Below are 21,931 nucleotides of genomic sequence, written 5' to 3' on the forward strand. Positions count from 1 at the left end.
ACAGAAATAAAATAATTAACTTTGTGGGCTTTGCGTGCTTCCTTGTGTACTCACAGGTGTCCCTAGAATACCTGGAGGCCCAACAGGCCCTGAAGGGCCTTGTTCCCCTCTAAGTCCAGGTAAACCCTGCAAAATGACACAAACACATATAACACCAAAGAGTTTCATTTTGCTTTTATTCAGAATGAATGTCTGTTCAGCTAACTTTGATATTTTGGTTAAACAAATCACTATACTGGGGGGAGTAAAAAGACTTTGAATTTTGTTGTAGTTTAGTTATGTAAATCTCTAGCGGTATCTGAAAACCATTTGTAATTTACATTTCCATGTACGGCACGCAGTCATCTCTTCTGATTGTACCGTAGCAGTAGTGCAAAGCTGACATGTGTCTACTCCTTTGAAATGGATTCAGATTCTTTATTTAGACTTTAAGTTTATAAGTTGTGTACTTTCAGAATTATTATTAAGATCAATATTACATAATAGTGTCTTGTGAAACCAGACTGTGATCGTCTGTCCCTCCAGTTTGCTTATGCAACCAGCCACAAGAGTGAGGACTGATTTGTAACACCGCCACAGTGCCCTCTGCAGCATGCACATAGAAAGTGCTCTTATGTGAAAGCAATTCAGAGGCAAGTCTAATATACAGTACGACCAATACTTCTGCAGCTACATAATGAGCATAACACAAACATATCAGATGTGTCCTTTTCCCAATAAAAATGAGGCCCAGACAGGAAAAAGACGACTCACATCTCTCCCAGGATCCCCTTGTTTTCCAGGATCACCCTATGATGAAAGGAAAAAAAGATGCACACATGCACTTTTACCATCTACTGAAATTCCACTCTAAATACAATTGGGAAAAGAAGCCATAAACTCAAGTACCCTCTGACCAGGGGATCCAGCTGGACCTAGTTTACCATCCAGACCAGGACGTCCATCTAACCCAGATGCTCCCCTTTCTCCCTGTTCACAAGAAGAAGAGGTTAGAAAATTACAAGCTACGCACCAGAATCTACAAAATCCAAGTTCATTTAAATATTTAGGTGCTGAGAAAATAACATGTTCAGTTTGGTTTGTGAAATTATGAGGGACCTGTCACTAATTTATTTCAAACCTTCTCTCCGGGTGCTCCTCTCTCTCCTGCGTCACCCTGGAAAACAATAGTATCCAACATTAGCAGTGAAAATGTTTCGTGTAGAAGGATGATTCAGATATCAACAGAGTCTAGTTTTGAGAGTCAAAGTGCAGAAACATTGACAGAGAGCAAACTCACTCTTGTGCCTGCAGGCCCGCGTTGTCCCTCAGGACCCTTTATAGACAGCAGGGAAAGAACAAGAGGTCACATAGGATCAGCAGGCACCCATATTAAATCAACAGAAAAAGACTTCAGTGCACATACAGATGCATATACTGTACAGAGGCTTATCAGATGCTCATAGAAGCGTTTAAAAATATGAAGCAAACTCACTCTGAGGCCTGCGGCTCCGGGAGTCCCTGCTTCGCCTTTCTGACCTTTGCCGCCGTGCTCTCCGGGGTCTCCAGCGTCGCCCTGGGAATGACAATGACGTTAGTTTCTTTAGCTGAGCTGCTTCTTTCCCTTCAGAATGTCATTGTTACTTCCAGCTTATCATGACATGGCAGATATATTCAGGAGTTCTTCCATCATGTCTCTGAAATAACACCAATAAGACTGGATTTGTGAAGGATGCTTATCGTTCTTTACAGGCACAGTTCATACCTTCTCTCCTCTTTCTCCTCTCAGCTGGCCCTGGATGTCAGCCTGTTGGAAACACAAAAATTGCATGTTATTTCAGAATTGCATTATTTACAGTGCATGAAATGGGGAAGGAGGCTGTCTTAATGGTAACTCTTCTTTTGCTTTGATCAATTATTTATTTTGTTTTAGACTTATAACACAAACTCACCACTTTTCCTGGTGGTCCTGGAGGACCCTGGGGGCCCTTAAAGAAGAGAGTGAAAAATATGAGTTTACTTACTAAAGATACAAAGTTTGATGAGCTCTTTTTGAAGAAAGCAGATAACAAACCAGATCTCCTTTCTCTCCCCTCAGGCCGGCAGGTCCAGGGCTGCCCTGTGATAAAACACAGATCAATAAAGATGCTGAGCAGCTGACCTTCCTCGCTGTTTCATCTCTCGAGGCTTCAGTGGAATAACACGAGAGAGTATTGAAAATCTGTATGATGAAACATAAATGCGTGTCTCACATTTCGCCCATGCTCTCCTGGGTCACCCATGTCCCCTTTCTCTCCTGGTCGTCCTGGCTGACCGCCCAGTCCCTGAGGAGGGTCAATAAATATGTCTGTTCACTGAACTCTCCATTGACCTACTTTTATAGTTTGAAAAGTTTATGAATGAAAACTTGACCAGACAATTGAGCATTGAGACTCTTACCCTCAGCCCCCTCTCTCCTGTCTTCCCTGGAAGGCCAGACTCCCCCTTAAGAAAGGAAAAATAGAACATTTGCAGTCATGTAGACATAAACAACATTTTCATAATTACAGCTGTTGCTAAGATGTTAGCAACAATAGAAAAACATTTCCCAAAAAAAGAAAATAAATAAAAGGGATGGTAACATTGCACTGCAAAAACTCAAAATCTTACCAAGTGAAATTGTCTCATTTTTAGTCAAAATGTCTTATCTCACTTGATTTAAGGTAAATTTACTTAACAAGTAACATTTGAGCAAGATAGAGGGACTTGTTTTAAGACAATGCATCTTAAATATCTTGTTATGTCAAGCAATCTTGAAATGATCTTGTTTTGAGCTGTAATTTAGAAGAAACAAGGTTTATTTTAAATTTCACAGATTTTTCAAGCTGAGATCTTATTTGTAGAAGACGGATAATCTTGATTTAAGACAAACACTTTACTGGATTTAAGTCAATGCATTTCATCAGGGAATCTATCAAAAAGAAGCTCCATTGAAAGAAAGAAAGAAAGAAAGAAAAGTTGTTTTTTCAAGGATGGGCTACAGTTTTCAGGCACCGTTTCTTCTAAATCAGATAAAAATATACATCCACACATGCACACAGTGAAACACATACTTTTGAGTATAGCTGGCTTATCCTTAAAAACAACATGACTGAATATTAGTATATCCAGCTAACTATGAGAAGACATTATATCTCAAAATTCTCAAAATAACTTTGTCATCTTATTAGTACAAGATGGTCTTAAACCTAGAGAAGTACCACTATAATACAACTCAAATTAAGGTGAACATATCTCAAATTAAGAAGTTGACATGAAATTTATTAGTGCAAAAATCTTTTTTGTGTGAGAAATGCTAATTGTTAGCATTCCTGGCTTATTCTGAGACAATCAGCTTTAAAATACTGGTTAAATATTACTTAAAATAAGTTTTCCCTGCTAATTTTAAGATATGACGTCTTATTTTAAGAAATCTTGCCAAGTAAGTTTTCACTTGTTCTATTGGCAGATTTTATTGCTTATTTCAAGGTAAAAGTACCTTGAAATAGTTTTTTTTTCTTGTTTTTGGAGGGGCATTTTTCCAGTGTGCAAGAAGAACAAACACAAGAGACCATACTTACAGGTGTGCCTTCATCACCTTTCTCTCCTGGCCCTCCCTGAAATATATGTGAATAAATACACATTGATTTTCACAGAGAGGAATGCTTAGCAGCATTGCATTTCAAAACATTACATGAATACAGAGCAGAGAAAGTACGAGAAACTGTGAGAAGACTTGTTATTTTTACCTCTAAAATGGCATCATTAGAAATCAATGCATGATGAAGGAAGAAACAGGCAAGCTTTGATTACAACACAGAGAGCAAGACAAAGAAAAACAACTACTAGACAGTTCTAAAACTGTAACTTCATTTTCTTTGCAAAGAAAACAAAAGCAAGTTTCCACAAGATGACAAAATAAGTTTTCCAACAATTAGAAATATTACTTGATATCAATCAGTTCAGCTTCATATGTGGCACCATTACAATAAAACTCAGTCCAAAGTCTGGCAGTCATCACCTAGCTGCTTGTATTTTCTTATGTATGTAGAGAAAGCTAACAAGAGACTGAAGAAGAAGTAACGAGAAGGTATAATTAGAGAGTGAATTTATTTGATCCCAGACACTCTGACCTCTTTCCCAGGAAGTCCGGGCTTTCCTGGAATGCCTGGCCGTCCGTTCTCCCCTCTCTCTCCTGGTTCACCTGAATCACCCTGAAGAACAGTTTAACAATCCAATAAATCCTAAAAGAGGCAGAAACAGCTTAAACACACTAAAAGAATATCAGGCTTCTCACCTTGGCACCCGGCCTGCCATTGATACCAGCGAGTCCCTGAGGGAGGAGCACATGTTTTATGTATTTTTGGTCTGAAAGGTTTTTTGGGGCATGACTTACACTGACAGGTGGCACAAGGGAACTGATTCATGAATAACAGGCTGCTCTTGCCAGGGATGTATTGCAAAAGCTGAGGAAGTTATTTTTGAGCACGCTGTTGTTCTGATAAAGAGGGGTTACATGACCTCACCCTCTCGCCTGGATCTCCTTTAGGTCCAGCAGAACCAGATCCTCCTGAAGCCGGAGCCCCCTGGGAAAATGACAAAAACAGGAAATGTCACTCTGATGAAGACCAGATTGTTGGCTTACACCACATGTAGCAATGACATGCTTTTCTAGCACATCACTGTCCGGTTGCTCACTCTCTCTCCTTTCTGTCCTATGTCTCCTTTATCTCCCCTCGACCCCTCAGGACCGGCCAGGCCTCGATCGCCCTGTTAAACGACAGCAGAGGGCAGGAAACACATCAGATTGACAGATTTTGTGTTGGTGAACAGCTGTATGAGAACGGATTTTAACAACTCACCTGGTCCCCTTTCTTCCCTGGAAAACCTGGAGTCTGCATGATTGAAATAACAGAATAAAGACTCATCATCACACACAGAGAAATCCATGTATATTCAGAGCGTATTCAAAATGAAAGGAGAGATACATCATTATATGAGATGACTTTTTTTTCTCATCTGATAACTCACAGTCCTGCCGGGCTCCCCTCGTGCTCCTTCGTTTCCCTGGGAACAGACAGGTTCACTTATCCTTTCATCTTTGCTAAGAAATTCATTACATCAGATTATGAAACGTTCTGAGATGGAATCACGTTCCCATTGACCCGCTGCGTCTCGTACGATTATGCTTAATTGAATCAGTCTCACCTTTTCTCCTGCAGGTCCGAGCGGCCCCGGTAAACCCTGATGACAAATGAAAAAAGACGCATTCATGACAGTCGCTGTGCATTTATAACAGGGCATTTTCATTGAAACAATAAAAAAGGCACGCTGATGTCATTAGCCAATACTAAGGGGCAGCCTGTCACTCACTCTTAAACCTGCTGTTCCTGCAAGGCCTGGCTTCCCTGGGTCTCCCTGAGAGAAAAACAGATTACAGCTCAAAATCCCAGCAGAATGAAAAGATGTCAACAGCTGAACTTCTTTGAATTAAAAAGTAAACCAACGCTTCTGTACTCACTCTCTCTCCAGTTTCACCAGCTGGTCCTCTCTCCCCCTGCAGAGAGACACACGTCAGGATTACTGACTGTTTTTCAGTGAGAAATGTGTCTGCTTTCTTACTTTAGCAACACATCTAGGAGCACACGTCACTCTCTCTGACCCTCACTGTTGTTACTGGAATCTTGAGTAAGAATAATGTACATATGTTTAAATTTTCCAGTATACATTTTAAGTATTTCTTTGGCCAGATTGTAATGCTGCTGTACAGAAATACTGCCGAACAAAGTTTTGTTGTATTTCTGTCAACATTTTATTTTTTATTTTTTTTATTTAACCTTTATTTAACCAGGTTGGTCCCATTGAGATCAAAGATCTCTTTTCAAGGGAGACCTGGCCAAGACAGTCAGCAACAAAAAAAACACAAAGTTACAGACATAGACACACAGAGAACCAAAGTACTCTTTACAAGCATGTTTGTTGCAGAAGGAGCCGTTACCTAGGGGGCAGTTGTAACAAGATACACTAAAAACAACGACATTTTAAAGATTCAGCTTCAACGTCTTTCATTTTAGATTTAAAAACATTCAGTGACACCAGCTCCTTGAGTTTCAAGCCATTTTGCAATGAATTTCAGGCTGAGGGTGCAGAATACCTAAAAGCTCATTTCCCAGTTTCTGTTCGAGCTTTTGGGACAGAAAGCATTAAAAAGTCTTGGGAACGCAGTGAGTACTGTCCAGCACTTTTCTGTGTGATATCGACACAGAGGTAGTTTGTCAGCAGACCAAGAATAGCCTTGTAAATGACAATGTACCAATGTACCAACCTACGGGTCGCCAGAGACGGCCAACCAACCCGCGAGTACAACTCACAATGGTGAGTTTGAGCTTTAAAGTTGGTAATGAACCTCAAGGAAGCATGGTAGGCTGCATCAATCTTGTGAAGACACTGAGCAGTGGTGTTGATGTACAGAAGATCACCATAGCCAAGAACGGGTATAGAAGTTGCAGCAACAAGACGCTTCTTTACATTAAATGAGAAACAGGATTTGTTTAGAAAGTAAAAACTCAGTTTCAGCCTCAGCTTTCTCTCAAGGTACAGCACATGCTGATTAAAATTAAGGGAGTCATCAATCAAGATATAGTGACGATGAAGTGCCTATCTCTATCTATCTCTCTAAGAGTAAACCATCTGTTACAATCTGACTTGTTGAGAATACCTGCATCCAACAGCAAAATGGTTACAGCCAAGCTGAAATGTTTACAGAACAGCTCATACAGCAGATTAGATTTGTTTTGTTCAAACCAATATCAGCCTCTTGTACAGTCTAAAATATGGTATGTGCCTAGTCAATACACCAAAATAAAACCATAAAACATTAGCCTCTCAGTAATCAACTGGTCTCAAGACGTTATCATGTCATGATAACAGGCAACAACAATGCAGTGATAACAGTGCATTGATAACAGAGGGTGGGATGTTAGTAAAACCTGGCAAATGTCAGAAAACATTGTTTTTTTTATACGATAACATGTATTTTAAAACCACACTAGCATTTTAGGAATACTGGTATAGTATTGGAACATGTCTACAGTGAATTTAGTAAATATTCAACAGTTATTGGGATAATTTGTTGCTTGTAATTGGAAGAGCTTCTCAGTCTATCTGTGCTTGGTGTCTGCAAATGTTATTATTTATTTCCTGCGAATAATAATCATGTGTGGAGAATATGAGTTTTGTACAAATGTTCTGCTGATTACAATTATCCTAATTTATTATCCAGTACCACAGCGTCCTACCCTTTGCACACATCCTTGAAATTATATCCCAAATACAGACATCCGTTGAATGATAAGAAAGAAAAAGAGAGAAAATTGTAATCTCCATGTAAGCAGCTTTCAGTTCAGGTACACCAAGTTCTCTGCTGCCTGTCTTTTTGTAGATTGATGAAAATGACAGTGTGATCTGCCTCCACACTTTTTAACCAACATTTTTGCAAGCTTGAGGAGCTGCACATTAAGCTCAGCCACATATTTAATATCATCCCAGTATTTTTTTTTCATTTTGTACATTTGCATGTTCATTTCCCTGTGGTGAACATTAATATGAAGCCTGGCGGCATAGCTGTAAAAATGTGGACTATTAAAAAAATCCCCAAACAGACTCTCACAGACACTCTCACAGACACAGACATGCACACACCCCTCTGATTCACTCTTAAATCACATGACTCACCCTGTCTCCCTGTGACCCGGTCTCACCTGGCTGTCCTCGGTCACCCTAACAGAGAGAGGGAGGGATGGGTGTCATTCTTCTATTTAAAGCTTACAAGAAGAAGTTGTTTTTCTTCCCTTTTTCTTACCTTGGTACCGATTTCTCCTGGAGGCCCACGAGGACCCTGAAAAAGGTAAAAATGTTGAGACATAAATATATTAACTTCATCAGGGACATTATGTTTTAACCCTGTTGTAAAATCCCACACATAGCAATGGAAATGTTATCTATTATTGAGACTAGAAGGAACTGAATACCTTTAGTGGTACAGGAGCCACCATGTGACTGTCAGTAATATAGCTCATTTTTATCTTGGCTCCTCTCTCCTCCATTGTGAGACAGAGTTCTTTTTTTATTAACCTAACCTTTAAAGACCCAACCAGGCCACATACATTCTGCCCTTTTATACAATGTTTACCAGTCATAAGGCATAATATTTAAGCCTGATCATGATAAAAGTCATTGTTCCACAGCACTTTCTGTATTGCAAATGGTTGGAAAGCCCAGGTCACATAAACTACCACAACACCAAATTATTTTTCCATCTCAAAGTAGCTTATTTTTCATCCATTAGCATGGATGAATTTGCTTTGTGGACGATTTTAAAATATGCAGACACATTTAAATGTAATATGTTCATGCTATCATGCCGAATTTGATGGTATTCGGCAGATGTGTGGCACTACATTTATTCAAATAAAACAGTCTGACTGTGGTCACTTTCACTTGAAAATCAGACCAAAAGCTCCTCATACAAAGTCCCAGCGTTTACATGTTTTGGAAAGCTCTGTGTGATTGTGTTTTATTTTGAAAGCATCATCTACATCTAGATGTAGATGAAAAGTTTTAAAACTTTGTTGCGTTTGCAGGGAATGTGCAGTGGTTTCTGCTCCCAGTGCCTTCCATTATGACATGAGGTCATTGTCATCAGCCATTTAAAATGACTGTCTGCTCAACTTACCCGATCCCCAGGCTCTCCCTGTCTGCCTGCAGGTCCAGGTACCCCATCACCACTGTCACCCTAAAAAGAAAACAAAAAAAACCACAAGCCATTTCTCTCAGATAAACGCCTCACATGCTCAAATATTCATATACTGAGTCTCTCTGAAACTACCTTGTCTCCTTTGTTGCCCGGTGATCCTGCCAGCCCTCGAGGACCCTGAGCCCCTGGAGTCCCTGGAGTACCCTGATAATAAAAATGCAATTAGCGAATGCAAAATACACCCTCACACACGCACACTAGGTTCATCTGCAAACTAAACATGTCAGCACAATGGCAGTGATTGACAGCTCTTACTGGGGAGCCCCTCTCGCCCTTGACGGCCACCCCGCTGCCGACTCCTGGAGGTCCCTGTCAGCAAAGAGAGATAAGAGCTGAGGATCATTATGCACGTGTGCTCCTCAGGACTTTTCTGCACCATGAGGACACGCTGCTGATGGTGTGACTCACCCGCTCTCCCGTGCTGCCTTTGTCCCCCTGCAGAAAGATGGAGACAAACACACAAAGGATGATGAAGAGTGTTTTTAGGGCAGGATTCTCTGTGATGATCCAAAAAAGATTCCAAGCACAAACTCAAAGGTTGATTCGATCACATGTAACACACCCTCTGCTCCTCTATAGAGCGCCTTCATATTAAGAGGAACTTATCAAGAGAGAAGAATAAAAACACATCATCATAAACAAAACTGAATTACTGATAAAATAGAAATAAGAAGTTGGTCCTTCCAAATCATAACGCTCTCTTCAATGAAAAGAAGCAGACACTTTTATAAAACCAGTATGCACTGAATAAAAATCAATTATTTATAGTAAATATTTTAAGTAGTGTTATATAAGTGACTATTTATAGAATGTTTCTGTTTTTACCAAAATATTTTAAAAATGCCATAAGTGCCGATCTCAATAATCAAACTGTTTTTTATATACTTAAAAAAAGAGATGGAGTGAGTCTGTTGGATGTCTTCCTTCTCAGATAAAAAAAGGACACATTTTAGATTTTAAATTCCTGACATAATTGAAACCAAACATTCAAAATGATGTTGTGTAACCAAATCTTCCTCACAGATCTGATTCCCAAAGACACATAGTAACAAGTTCAATCTCCACTGAAGAAATACATAAGCAGCTCAATGCTACCACCATGTGCACGAGTCTGAAAACAACACTTGTGTCTCAGACTAGAAAGACAAGTGATCAGAGCCAAGGAACTCTATGTAAGTTGTAAGTTCAGGAATACGGTTTGAAAGGAATAAGAAGATATAAATTAGTTATAACAGTAATATTATTCAGAATCCTCATTAGCATAACACAATTAGTTTTAATTTATAGGCTGAGTTTGTGATTTATAGGCTGAGTTTGTGGTCTAATGTAAATGTAATCATGTCTGTTCATTTGAATCATGTCATGTACTCATAAAATAATATGAAACCAGCCTGAATATTAAATCTGCCAGCACACATTACATGTTTTAAGTGCTAAATAGCAGAGAGGGAACTGATTGAATAATCTAAAGTCTATAGACATTACATATCATTTACATAAGTGGACTTAACACAGCACAGTCATGTTCATGGTTATGCACAGACCCAGCTATATGTTGGTCCAAAATACCTCAAGAAAGACAGCAGCAGATTATCTATCATTATTAAGCTCTGACAGATGCAGCCTGTGTTTTTGGTTTGATATAGAGGGAATCATTTATCCTCAATTGATGAGTGTTGATGTGTTTTCTGTTACTGGCTTAGCATTATTTGACACAGATTTATTTAAAGAATAATCTAGTCTGGTGCATGGTTGAAAACTTAATCACAAAACATATTTTCAAGAGTTTCTTTCCTTTATGGGTTTTTACACATTGACTGATATGAGGAGTAGCTCAGGAGTGGGCAAACCTTGATGGAGAGTCCTGGTGTTCCTGGTATACCTGGACGACCATCCTGACCTGGTGTCCCTGGACTGCCAAGGGAACCTTTGGCCCCATCAGTGGCAGGCCGACCTGGAGTACCCTTCACACATGACACAAATAACAATCGGTGGATAGAGTGACAAAAGACATCCAGAACATCTGTACAGATTAACCCAGCCCACATCACTTCACAGATGGAAGTACAAAGAGTTAGTTTGAATCAGGGAGGGATTATGTCACCATCTGGACCTAGATCAAACAATTGTCAGATGGCTGTTATCAAAAGTTCTATGACGGCCTTCAAGTTTGTTTCTTACAGGTATCCCTGGGATGCCTGGCTCGCCTTTCCTCCCTGGAAGACCCCCTCCAGACCCACCAGAGCCCGGTTCACCCTGAAACACAAGGAAACATATCAAAGAAACACACAAACATCACAACTAGTTAAGTGTTTTTGATATGAGCATACAAAATTAGAAACGCTTTAAGTCAGAAAAACAGGAATTCAGCTTACCCTTTCACCTTTACTGCCCTGTGATCCTGGTGGCCCTGTCACACCTCTTCCACCCTAGAAAAGCAGAGAAACACCTAAGAGGTGCTGAACCTCATACATACCACCTCAAGAACTCTAAAGTTTAGGAAAATTTGAGATACTCACTGGGTCTCCTCTGATACCAGGTATGCCCTGTGAACCCTACAGACACAAAATGCCATTGTGTTATACATACCTGTGATAATACAACAACATAATCTTATCAAAATGGTCCATTGGTCCTTCCATCTACTCACTGGGAGCCCTGCTGCTCCTGGAGCACCTGGTCGTCCCGGCAAACCCGGACTTCCATCAATTCCAGGAAATCCCTAAACAGAAAAAAAAAAACATCTTCCCCTTCGGTTCTTATTTGATAACATTCTATAGTTTTGTACTCGGCTTTACTCACTCTCTCCCCTTTTTCTCCTTTCACCGTCCTTGAGGGTTCAAACGGGCCAGCTTGGCCCGGGGGACCTGGAGGACCTGGGCGTCCTTCAGCTCCTCTGGGGCCTTCCCTCCCAGATAAACCATCACGGCCCTACACACACAAACACACATGGACACAGTATAAGTGCGTTTATCTAACAACTTTGCTGCAAGAACATCCATATAGGTCGGTGTTAAGTCATGACTCACAGGCTCCCCCTTGCGCCCCTCTGTGCCATCTCTTCCGCTTTCACCCTTGGGATACCAAGAAAATTCAAATTAAAACAAGCAAATATAAATCAAAAGGATATTAGTGAACTTGTGCAATTTTTCCGTACCCTCTCTCCACGATCTCCCTTCTCCCCCTAAAACAAAGGAGTGTCATGGAGTATAGAGAAGAAGATAAGAAGAGGAAAGTATGTTATGTTTCCATCAGTCATCAAATCTGTATTATTTCTATGAGAGCTACAGTGGAGCCTACCCAATGATCAGAGCATGAGAAACAGTAAGTCAATTGTGAGAACTACTCACCCGGGGGCACTGAACAGTACACTGTTCAGTTCCTGGAGTTCCCTGAACAAAACATGGACACAAAAGTGTCAAAAAACAAAAAACTATTTCTGAGTTTGCCTTAAAACACATTGTCTTTTGGCGGGTAGCAACATTGAGAGTAATAGTACCCAATAATGGGAAAATATTCAGTTTTGACCTTATAATTTCAACTTAATACAGAACATGCCAAGCTTTAAAAATAAACTAAATTACAAACAAAACACCCCTGTGTTTTCGGTTTTTGTCTTACCTCCGGTATTCTGGCTATTCCACAGAGCAAGTCTGCCAGATCAGTATGTGTGCCGTCCAACTGTGCCCCATCCCGGGCATACAAGATGTTTTGGGGGCTTCCATCCGTCACCGCCTGACGCAACTCCTCAGTATTTGCCTGATCTATGCCAACGGCTAACACAGTCACACCTAGCAAACACAAAGACACAGAAAAGATGCAACAATATTTTCTCTGTTTTCATGCTTCTTAACATTCCAAAGAAGAGAAAGCTAATCAATAAGTTACATGCGATGGACAATGCAGCGCACCTGTCGCTCTCAGACTACTGGCTGGCACAGTGAGGTTATCTGTTGATTTTTGATCCGAGATGATGACAACAGCACCTGGGACCCTCGGCCTGCGTCCAGCTGAGGGGGTCAGGAGGTACTGTCTAGCGAAAGTCACTGCCTCACCTGCAGAGGGAGACAGACACAACTGGTGACACACACATACCAAATAGCCAGGGAGAGGAAGCTTGAGGAGAATAGGAGACACCAACTGACCAATGTTATTGCCTGGGACTTCATCAAAGGGAGTGGACTGGATCTCTTGTAGGAGAGTGTCAGACCTGCTGTGGCGGTTAAGCAGGAACCATATTTTGGGTCTGTAGCCGTACACCACAACACCAACCTGGGACATGGCAAAAAAAAAATAACCAAAACGTTTTGAGTATACAAACAAACAATCTCATGCCAGCTGATACCGAAAATAAAGCTGCACCTGGGAGTCACGTGGTCCGATAGTGTTTAGCGACCGTGCTGCACTGGTGAGGAGATCTCGCAGAGGTCTTGCAAAGCGGATACGATCAGTAGACGCAGGCACCAGAAACACCACATCCACACGCCCACCCACACATACTGTGGCCACAGAAGATGGTTTGGATCAGTAAGGATAAAACAGTGATGAGGTGTGGTAAACTTCTAAATATGAATGATCCTGTTACCTGTGTGTTCATCTGCAGAGGTCTCTGTTCCCAATCCAGTTTGAAATGTTGGTTGAATGGTGAAGCGATATTGCCTGCCTAAACGCAGTCCTGTCACCTGATAGGAGGTGGTGGTACTAGGGAGTGTGACAGAGAAGCCTTGACCAAGATCTGAGAAAAGTCAACAGTTATAAGCTTCAGAGCATGAGCACATTAACCTGGTAGTGAAAAAAAAATGTTAAGCTTATAATGACAAGCTTTACCTGTCTGGTCTCTCCAGCGTAGAATATATCCTGTGGTACCTCGTAGTGGGTTCCAGTTAAGCCGCACAGAATTCTGGGTAATCTCGGCCACACGTAAAGTTGTGGCAGCTTGTTGGGTAGGAGTGGTGGTACCAGCTGTATACACAATGTCACTCAGTGAATACACAATGGTGTGTAAATTGACATTCAACTTCATGCTTCAGCTGATGTAACTGAGTAAATACAGGATTGTATGTGGATTGTGTGTGAACATTTGCAAAGAAGACAGATATTATTTCCATGATAACCTTCACATCATGTTTATCACCATTTCTACTTGGTAAACTGATGAAAACAGAAAAGTTTAAGGGAAGGATTTGTCTTCATTTTCATCTTCAACATCAAACACTGTTCATCCATTCATTATGTTGAGCTGAATCTTAAGGCTTTGCGTCACTTGTTTGATTTTCTTTGATCTCTGTACTTTCCCTGGTTATTAAAGTCTAGAGTCTGAACTAAGGCCAACGATACTCACGTGTGGTGACTCTGACAGACACGGGGGTTCCTTCTCTGTTTCGAACTAAAGCCATGACCTGCACCTCGTACTGGGCTCCAGGGTCCAATCGGTCTAAGTCCACTGCTGTCACGTCTCCCCCAACCAGCTGGCTCCTCTCCTGACCACCTACAGAAGCACAGAGTTGCAGCAGAGATGAGTGTAAACATGCACCGACTGTCACAATACTTCCACCATAGTTGAAGGTGCCTATTTCCTATTAAGGTCAAACTCAGACATGATATGCATTTGATAACTATATAAGAGGAATTCAGAGTAATATCTGGTTCCAATTGGAACAAAACAGGTTAAATAAGGATTCAATAAACAAGAAATGAATGATCTACCATCGGTTCTCTTCCAGGACACACGATAAGCTGTTGCTCCCTGCACACCAACCCAAGTGACTCGGACAACCTCTCCACGAGTCTCCTGGACCTGCAGTGACGTCACAGTCCCGACCACGGAAGAATCTGACTCTGGAGATCAAAATACCAAACATTCATTCAATTAATATATTCTTCATCTCCTTACTCCCTTGCCAACCTTCTTGAAAAAAGGTACACCAAACTACAGCAATAACATTTATATATATTTACATGGAATCAATGTTGTACCTGTTTTGACACTGACGGTGGAAGGACTCCCCTCTCGAGAGCCACTAAGTGAGGAAACTAACACGCTGTATGCAGAGTCTGCCTGTAGGCCATCAATGGTGTAGGAAGAGATGTCGGCAGGCACATTGCGAGTTGTCTCAACTCCTGCTCCAAGAGTACAGGGCAAAGGGAAGGAAAATGTATATATTTTTCCAGCTACAGTGACATGTATATAGAAGAGGCTGACAGTAAGATTATAACCTAAATTCAAATGCTTATACTTTTCTTCCTATTGCTTTCTTTCCATAATTTTGTCTATACAAATTTCAAAACGCAAATTCTAAAGATGGTGTACCATCACCACTCCGCCAAGTGATCTTGTAGCCAGTTGCCCGGATGGTGGGTGACCAGGAAATGCGAATCCTCTGAGATGTGACATCAATGATACGAAGGCCAGACACTGATCCACCATTAGGGTTAGTCCGAGCAGAGAGTGTGACTGCTTCTCCAACACTTTGATCAACCACAGCTGCAACACCAATAACCAGCGCCTCATCTGGCTGCAGCCCATCTATAGTGAAAGACGTGGCCTCTCTGCCAAGAAGACGAGACTGCTCTGCTCCTGCAAAGCAGAACAAAGGGCAAATAAAATTATCCTCTTAAAATTCTGGCCACAGGCCAAAACAGGGAGAGAGGTTATGACACAGAGCTTCAAAGCTTCAAAGCCTGCTGCTTTTGTTTTGTGAAGCACCAAAAGGCGAGATCTAAAAATACAGCCCCTGCTCTGTATTCAAATGTAATGTAAAGAGGAATTCATTAACACAGTTTCAAAAACTCACAAACACTTACTTTAAATAACACTTACTGTTTTCCTGTCTCCAAGTTACCCTGTATCCTGTGGCTCCTGTAACACCTGTCCAGGCAATTCGAAGTCTCCGACCGTTTGTGTTTGTCACTCTGAGGTTTGTCACTCTGCCTGCACCTTGCTCTGAAAGAAAAAGGATATAAACCAACAGTTATACAGGATAAAACATCTCCAAAAAAAGGAAGCATTTCATATTAATGACAGCCCAAATGTTGTACAGTCAAAATCCTAACTAAAGTCCAGGTTTTTGAAATGTATTCTCAAATATTTTGACATGTACATTGGTTATTTAGTTCTCCAGTGATGTTATTCAGTTTTCATTTTTTGCGTTATACAAAAGTATTGCCATACTTTTGTGTTCTTGTACTCCTTGCTTGTGAATCGTTCCTGTTTTATTTTGTAAGTTCTGGCACCTTGTGTTTCACGCCTTGATCAACTTCCTGTCCTGTGTGTTTACCTCCACCTTGATTGCACCCAATACATTTCACCTGTGTCCTATATTCACACCTGTTGCTCGTTACCCAGGGTGTATTTAGTTTCTGTCTCCTCCTTCATGTGTTGGATCAATTTGTTTTTTCCTATGCCTTTCCTGCCTCCAGTGTTCTCTATGCGTTTACTTCTGTGTTTCCTGTTGGACTATTTTTGGATTTATTTTTCTGCATTTAAGTAAGTTTTTGTTTAATCTTTTGCCTTTTAGTTATAAAAACCTGGTTTACCCTAAATTTCCTTAAATTAAACAGTAATAAAACCGAGGTTCTCCTCATTGGCATCAAATCCACTCTATCCAAATCCAACACCTTCTCCCTCACTATTGATAACTCCTCCGTCTCACCCTCCCCCCAGGTTATGAGTCTGGGTGTCATCCTTGACAGCACACTATCCTTTCAATCACACATCAATAACATCACCCGGACTGCCTACTTCCACCTTCGAAACATCAATTGTCTCCGCCCCTCCCTCACCCCCCACACTGCCGCCATCCTTGTCCACAGCCTTGTCACTTCCCATCTGGATTACTGCAACTCTCTCCTTCTCGGCCTCCCTCACAAATCCCTCCATAAACTCCAACTGGTCCAGAATTCAGCTGCCCGTATCATTACCCGAACCCCCTCCATCCACCACATCACTCCTGTCCTCCAACAGCTCCCCTGGCTCCCTGTTCCGTTCCGTATTCAATTCAAAGTCCTCCTGTTAACATTCAAGTCCATCCACAACCTCGCCCCCCCCCATATCTGTCTGACCTCCTCCATGTTCCTACTCCCTCCCGCTCCCTCAGATCCTCTTCCTCCATACACCTGCCTGTCCCTTTCGCCCGTCTCACCACTATGGGGAGCCGAGCATTCAGCCGCTCTGCTCACCGTCTCTGGAACTCATTTTCTACTATTTTCTTACCACTTTGTCAGTTTATGTTGTTTTTTTATTTATTTTGATTTTGTTTCCTTTAATGCGTAAACTTTTGTATGTATATAAATATATATATCTCTGTACGGTGTCCTTGAGTGCCGAGAAAGGCGCCATTAAATAAAATATATATTATTATTAGTTCTTTTGTTAAGAAATCTTCATACTCGGGTCTCCTCCACATTTACTTATTACACATCCAGACAGTTATTCCATCAAACACAGATAAGAAAAGACAAAACTTAATCTGCCTAGATCTGTATAGTCTGCTAAATCAAAGCATTCAAAGTCATCATTTTTGCGTGATACATGACAGATCATAAAAGCCATTCTCAAGTGTCAAGACAAAAAAATAAAAGCAGTTAACGGTTGAAACAGCTAACCGTACACAAACAGCAAAGCAGTTTTAATGTTCAACACACCTGGTTTGATGAAGACAGTCACAGGATCTCCTGTATTTTCTCCCACCAGCGCTGTGACGCTGACACCATAAGACACTCCAACTGTCAAGTCCCTGAGGTCAAGGGTCGTTTGGTTACCTGGGATACTCCTGATTTCTTCTGTTCCAGCTGAAACACACAGTCACAGTACTGACAAACATGTTTTCATTCATTGTGGGGTGCTAAAAATAAGAACAAAACCTTTAAAAGTAAAAGAGATATTCAACCTACCTTCTGTGTTCAGGATAACAATGCGGTACTGTGTGGCCCCTGCTACACCTGTCCAGCCTAGTCTGACTGTGCTGCCCAGAGACTCGACCACTCTTAGGTTGGACACCTTCCCAACTGGCTGTTCCTCTGCAACACCAGGGAATAGAGAATTAGGACACTCATAAAGAATGGTATAATTCACTTTGTAAACAATTATATCTTCTTTAACCCTCCTGTTATGTTGTGGGTCAAATTTACCCTTTTTAAAGTCTATTTTAGGCAATATATGCCTTCCAAACCAGCTAAGTGCAGCATAAAAATCTGGGCGGCATGTGACAGAAGAGGTGTCGTGTTCATTTATCAATACACTTCATTCAAAAAAATATATCACAATGTAAAATAAAATAAATAAACATCAATGTCAATGTAAAACTATTCTATTTATATTTAAGGCTTTCCAATGTACATACAAAAAGTTTTAACATTAATTTGAATGAAAAACGAGTGAGTTATCTTCATTGAACCATGATCTGTGACAATTAAAGAACACCAATGGATTAAATCTTGATTCAAATGGTTAGTAATGGAGCTAATGATGAGATTTAAAAAATGTGTATTGGGATTTTTTGTCTGACACTTTTGGATAATTGAATATGACCTGGGTCAAATTGACCCAGGAACATTAGTGCTGTTCCAGAGAAACGAACATAACAGGAGGGTTATAACACAAAACTGCTTAGAATTCATCAATAACCCATCAATCCAAGCTGAATTTAAGGTTTGGTGCCTCCTGGCCAGGTCACAGACCTCTGGATGCTGTGGAGACAGGTGTGGCCTCCTCTCGACCCTCATACAGGGTGTACAGAGTGATGATATATTCAGTGTTGGGTAGAAGGCCTGTGAGTTCATGGCTGGTGGTGCTTTTAGGAAAGGACAGGGTCTGGACACGACCTCCTGGAGACAAAAATCAGCATGTTAAATCTGCTGACAGTATAAATGCATACATCTTTAAAGTTGCATTTTATACAAAGCTAGGCTGCAAATTATGTAGCAATACAGCAATGACTAAGTGAGTGCCAATTGCATTTCTGTTGCACAAACATTCTACTTTGTATCAAACTACATTTTAATGCAATGATGCAGGCTGAATAATTACCTTTAACAACATGTTAATTTAATCATGGTAATAACTTTTCCAACTTGGGCAGCCCTCCTTAAAAGTACAATTTTTTTTAATACAAGTACAGAAAAAATACTAAATGAACATTCACATCATACCTTCCCCCTCCCTCCACTCCAGGCGGTACCCTTGAGATGACTGAATAATTCTCCAGGTGAGGCGAATAGTAGAGGGGCCAGTGGTAGCTGCTCTGAGGGTTTGCTTCTCCTGACGCTCTAAAGAAAACATGATAAGCAAAAGAGACATTAAACACTGTTATAATGCTTAAGGAGGATAAGTTGTGGTCACTCTATAGTGAAAACAACTGCAACAGCTAATCCACCATTTTTTTTACATGGCAGTCTTTTTCTTCTGACATCACACTTAAGGTGAGGAGCTGAAGAAAGTTGCACTGACTCCTTCTAGGTCTGAAAATCAAATATGGGTAAATGCATTTGACATGACAATGCAGATTGAATTATCTCTTGATTGAAGAGCATCTGTAGAGATATACTGTGGAAATCCAGAGGGGAAACTGATTATATGTTATTTAAAACAACATATCTGGTGATTCTCAAGACACCAACAGTTATGCCACAACAGAAAACCAGTTGCATTTACTGCAAACATAATTTTTGGCTGGTTCAATTAACTGTTAGCTTGTGTGATTACACGTTTATAATTTTAATGTGTAAAACCATACACAGTATAACTAAAAACATGAATGTAGTCTCAGTGATGTCTCCCACTAGTTTCTGAAGAGGCATTTTGAAGTCCAACAATTGTGGTTGCCATGTTGGAAATGCTGACTTTACCAAGCTTTCATTCAACCAAAAAAAAGGCAGTGAGGTAGAGTTGAGGCAGGACTTCAGCCTGCTGGCAAGAGGCTACTACCTTCCTGCTTAAAAAAAGATCACCCCCCTACAATGTGTACTAATAAAGAAATGGGCAATGAAGACCCAAACCGCTTTTGTTCCAGGCTTTAAACATGTCTATTTCTGCTGTAAAAAATGTGACATTTTAACATGGGTGTTAATGGGGTCTGCTGGGCTTTGAAAGCCAGCATCAGGTGGACACTTGAGGTGCAGCAGTTTTTTCAACCTTTGCATTGACTTTATTTTTCAACACCATAGGATGCCTGTGTAAATCTCACAAATTAAAATGCTTGCTAGTTGGTTAAAAGTTTACATTAACTGTTGTGTTATGGTTGCAAATGAGTTATAAATATCTTGTTAAATACAAACAGGGCCTGTTGTCCCTCCATATTTCCACTGTCCATTGTATTTTCAGTGAATGACCAATTAGAAAGCTTTGAAATTACAGCAATTTGTTAGATTACATTCATATAATTTGCGAACCCTAAAGCGAAGCTAAATGTTTTACCTGTGGAAGTCAATTCTCAATACGTTTCAGGGTCAGCAAATTCTGGAATATTTATTCCAATGTGGCAAAAAACTGTTTATCTTTAAAATGTTATAAAGGATGCTTGAAAAAAATTTTAACCACTGTTTCTTAATTATACCCATCATGCTGAACCGCATACTCATCATATTCTTTTTTTGTACTTTTGAATTCTGTTGATGTAATAACTGTATTTATATCAATTGTTAGTTTTGTATATTCTTATGTTATTTTATTTTTGGTGTCAACTTTTTTCTTTATATGTGTCAATTAAGTATTTTTTAATTAATTTTTGATATTAGAACACTATTTGGGTGGAGGCTTCAAATAAGCTCTCTGAGTTTTCTGCCTCTTCCTGAACAGTATATTATTTATCTTTGCTATTTTTTTGTGTGTATTTTCTTTTAATTGTGCAAATCAATAAACATAAACATAAAGCAGTTACACATTATACCAGTCTGGAGATTTCCCACCCTGAGCATTACCTCAGAAGAATGTTAAATAACATAAAAACCTACAATGCGGTTGCTTATGCGGTAAGTTTTTGTTCAACTTATTGCGTTTCAACTAAGAATATTAAAAAATGTATCTCAAAGAAAACTGAAAATCTATGAACTTAAAGAGTCAAAAATAAATTAATAATGTTGAATAAAGAATTCTTGCCCTAAGCAGGTATATGTAAAAAAAAATTGAACAATAAAATGAACACGCATACTCACATTCTTAGAAAACACTTCTGCACACTACTCTGTTCTTTAATTAGAACTGAGGACACGAAGAAATATCATCCTCATTTCAAACACTGACACCGTGACACGTTGACACTACCAAATATCCCACTGGCCCAGGCTGCGCAAAACAACACTGAGCAGCTGAACCAAGTAGTTAATCATGGATAAGCATGCCACCACACAACAGATCCAAACCTGAATTAATTGGGTTCAACAGCCTGATGCAGTATTTTTGGCATAATCCACTACAAAACCTATTAATAATCATGCCAGAATGATCACTGTTCAGATATGTGTTGGGAAATGATACAAAAATTGCTGTTTAGATGAGGTGCCAAAAGTCAATCATTCATGACTAAATAAATTACGTGCACATTACCACACCTCCGCCCTCAGGGTGCAGGTGTAGTGGACCATAATGCTAAAAAGAAGAAATGCACTCCTTGGCAAAGAACAAAAGAATCACACAGGTCAGTGATGTGAGAAAAAAAGGTTCTTTCCCAAACCACACGTGGCCACATGGCTCTGCTTGTACGTGTGATGAACATAAATCAGTAAGGAAATGTCAATGTGGAGCATACAGGCCAAAGAACAAAGTCTCAGATCAGCGTAAGCGCAACTGGCACCAGCTGATGTCCCCCCAGGGCCTGAGAGCCAGACTAAACACTAACAAGTTCAACATTTTACTCCACAACACATCATGTTGCTTGATTGAGTTCTATTGAAGTGGTTGGAAATGTGGGGGAAGATAAATACAATGCACTAATTTAAAACCAGATTTTAATGTCCTGTTTAATTAAAGAATTACTGTAACTGTAGGTATCCTTCATGCTGACGCTACCACATTCATATTCATCAATTTTATGGAAATTAAAATTTGGTTTTCATTAAATGCGGTCCTTGCTAAAAGCATTAAAACGGGCCAACATTTTTTCCTAATGAGAAGGGACAGCCAAC

The 21,931-nt window shown here is 40.2% G+C and overlaps 1 protein-coding gene across 1 annotated transcript in view; it reads right to left on the bottom strand.

The window, feature by feature from the left end:
* The window catches only part of col7a1 (collagen, type VII, alpha 1), a 76,631-nt gene that overhangs the window by 39,244 nt on the left and 15,456 nt on the right, over nt 1-21,931 (bottom strand). Inside the window, exons 13-63 of the mRNA XM_034698528.1 lie at nt 18,962-19,078; nt 18,491-18,637; nt 17,705-17,830; nt 17,456-17,602; nt 15,633-15,755; nt 15,123-15,389; nt 14,789-14,932; nt 14,519-14,650; nt 14,154-14,300; nt 13,640-13,774; nt 13,398-13,547; nt 13,175-13,311; nt 12,958-13,084; nt 12,724-12,867; nt 12,434-12,603; nt 12,163-12,204; nt 11,970-11,996; nt 11,842-11,886; nt 11,615-11,743; nt 11,463-11,534; nt 11,332-11,367; nt 11,188-11,241; nt 10,994-11,068; nt 10,663-10,776; nt 9,221-9,247; nt 9,068-9,121; nt 8,885-8,956; nt 8,732-8,791; nt 7,859-7,894; nt 7,732-7,776; nt 5,519-5,554; nt 5,371-5,415; nt 5,206-5,241; nt 5,029-5,064; nt 4,860-4,892; nt 4,696-4,767; nt 4,524-4,583; nt 4,295-4,330; nt 4,131-4,211; nt 3,579-3,614; nt 2,419-2,463; nt 2,232-2,303; nt 2,054-2,098; nt 1,932-1,967; nt 1,745-1,786; nt 1,475-1,555; nt 1,280-1,315; nt 1,121-1,156; nt 889-969; nt 754-789; nt 55-126 (exon numbers count right to left, since the gene is read on the bottom strand). Of these exons, the coding sequence (XP_034554419.1) occupies nt 55-126; nt 754-789; nt 889-969; nt 1,121-1,156; nt 1,280-1,315; nt 1,475-1,555; nt 1,745-1,786; nt 1,932-1,967; nt 2,054-2,098; nt 2,232-2,303; nt 2,419-2,463; nt 3,579-3,614; nt 4,131-4,211; nt 4,295-4,330; nt 4,524-4,583; nt 4,696-4,767; nt 4,860-4,892; nt 5,029-5,064; nt 5,206-5,241; nt 5,371-5,415; nt 5,519-5,554; nt 7,732-7,776; nt 7,859-7,894; nt 8,732-8,791; nt 8,885-8,956; nt 9,068-9,121; nt 9,221-9,247; nt 10,663-10,776; nt 10,994-11,068; nt 11,188-11,241; nt 11,332-11,367; nt 11,463-11,534; nt 11,615-11,743; nt 11,842-11,886; nt 11,970-11,996; nt 12,163-12,204; nt 12,434-12,603; nt 12,724-12,867; nt 12,958-13,084; nt 13,175-13,311; nt 13,398-13,547; nt 13,640-13,774; nt 14,154-14,300; nt 14,519-14,650; nt 14,789-14,932; nt 15,123-15,389; nt 15,633-15,755; nt 17,456-17,602; nt 17,705-17,830; nt 18,491-18,637; nt 18,962-19,078 (4,154 nt within the window). The remainder of the gene's footprint in view (nt 1-54; nt 127-753; nt 790-888; nt 970-1,120; nt 1,157-1,279; nt 1,316-1,474; nt 1,556-1,744; nt 1,787-1,931; nt 1,968-2,053; nt 2,099-2,231; nt 2,304-2,418; nt 2,464-3,578; nt 3,615-4,130; nt 4,212-4,294; nt 4,331-4,523; nt 4,584-4,695; nt 4,768-4,859; nt 4,893-5,028; nt 5,065-5,205; nt 5,242-5,370; nt 5,416-5,518; nt 5,555-7,731; nt 7,777-7,858; nt 7,895-8,731; nt 8,792-8,884; nt 8,957-9,067; nt 9,122-9,220; nt 9,248-10,662; nt 10,777-10,993; nt 11,069-11,187; nt 11,242-11,331; nt 11,368-11,462; nt 11,535-11,614; nt 11,744-11,841; nt 11,887-11,969; nt 11,997-12,162; nt 12,205-12,433; nt 12,604-12,723; nt 12,868-12,957; nt 13,085-13,174; nt 13,312-13,397; nt 13,548-13,639; nt 13,775-14,153; nt 14,301-14,518; nt 14,651-14,788; nt 14,933-15,122; nt 15,390-15,632; nt 15,756-17,455; nt 17,603-17,704; nt 17,831-18,490; nt 18,638-18,961; nt 19,079-21,931) is intronic.

This window comes from Notolabrus celidotus, chromosome 1 (assembly GCF_009762535.1).
Source record: "Notolabrus celidotus isolate fNotCel1 chromosome 1, fNotCel1.pri, whole genome shotgun sequence".
In the NCBI taxonomy this organism is placed as follows: Eukaryota; Metazoa; Chordata; class Actinopteri; order Labriformes; family Labridae; genus Notolabrus; species Notolabrus celidotus.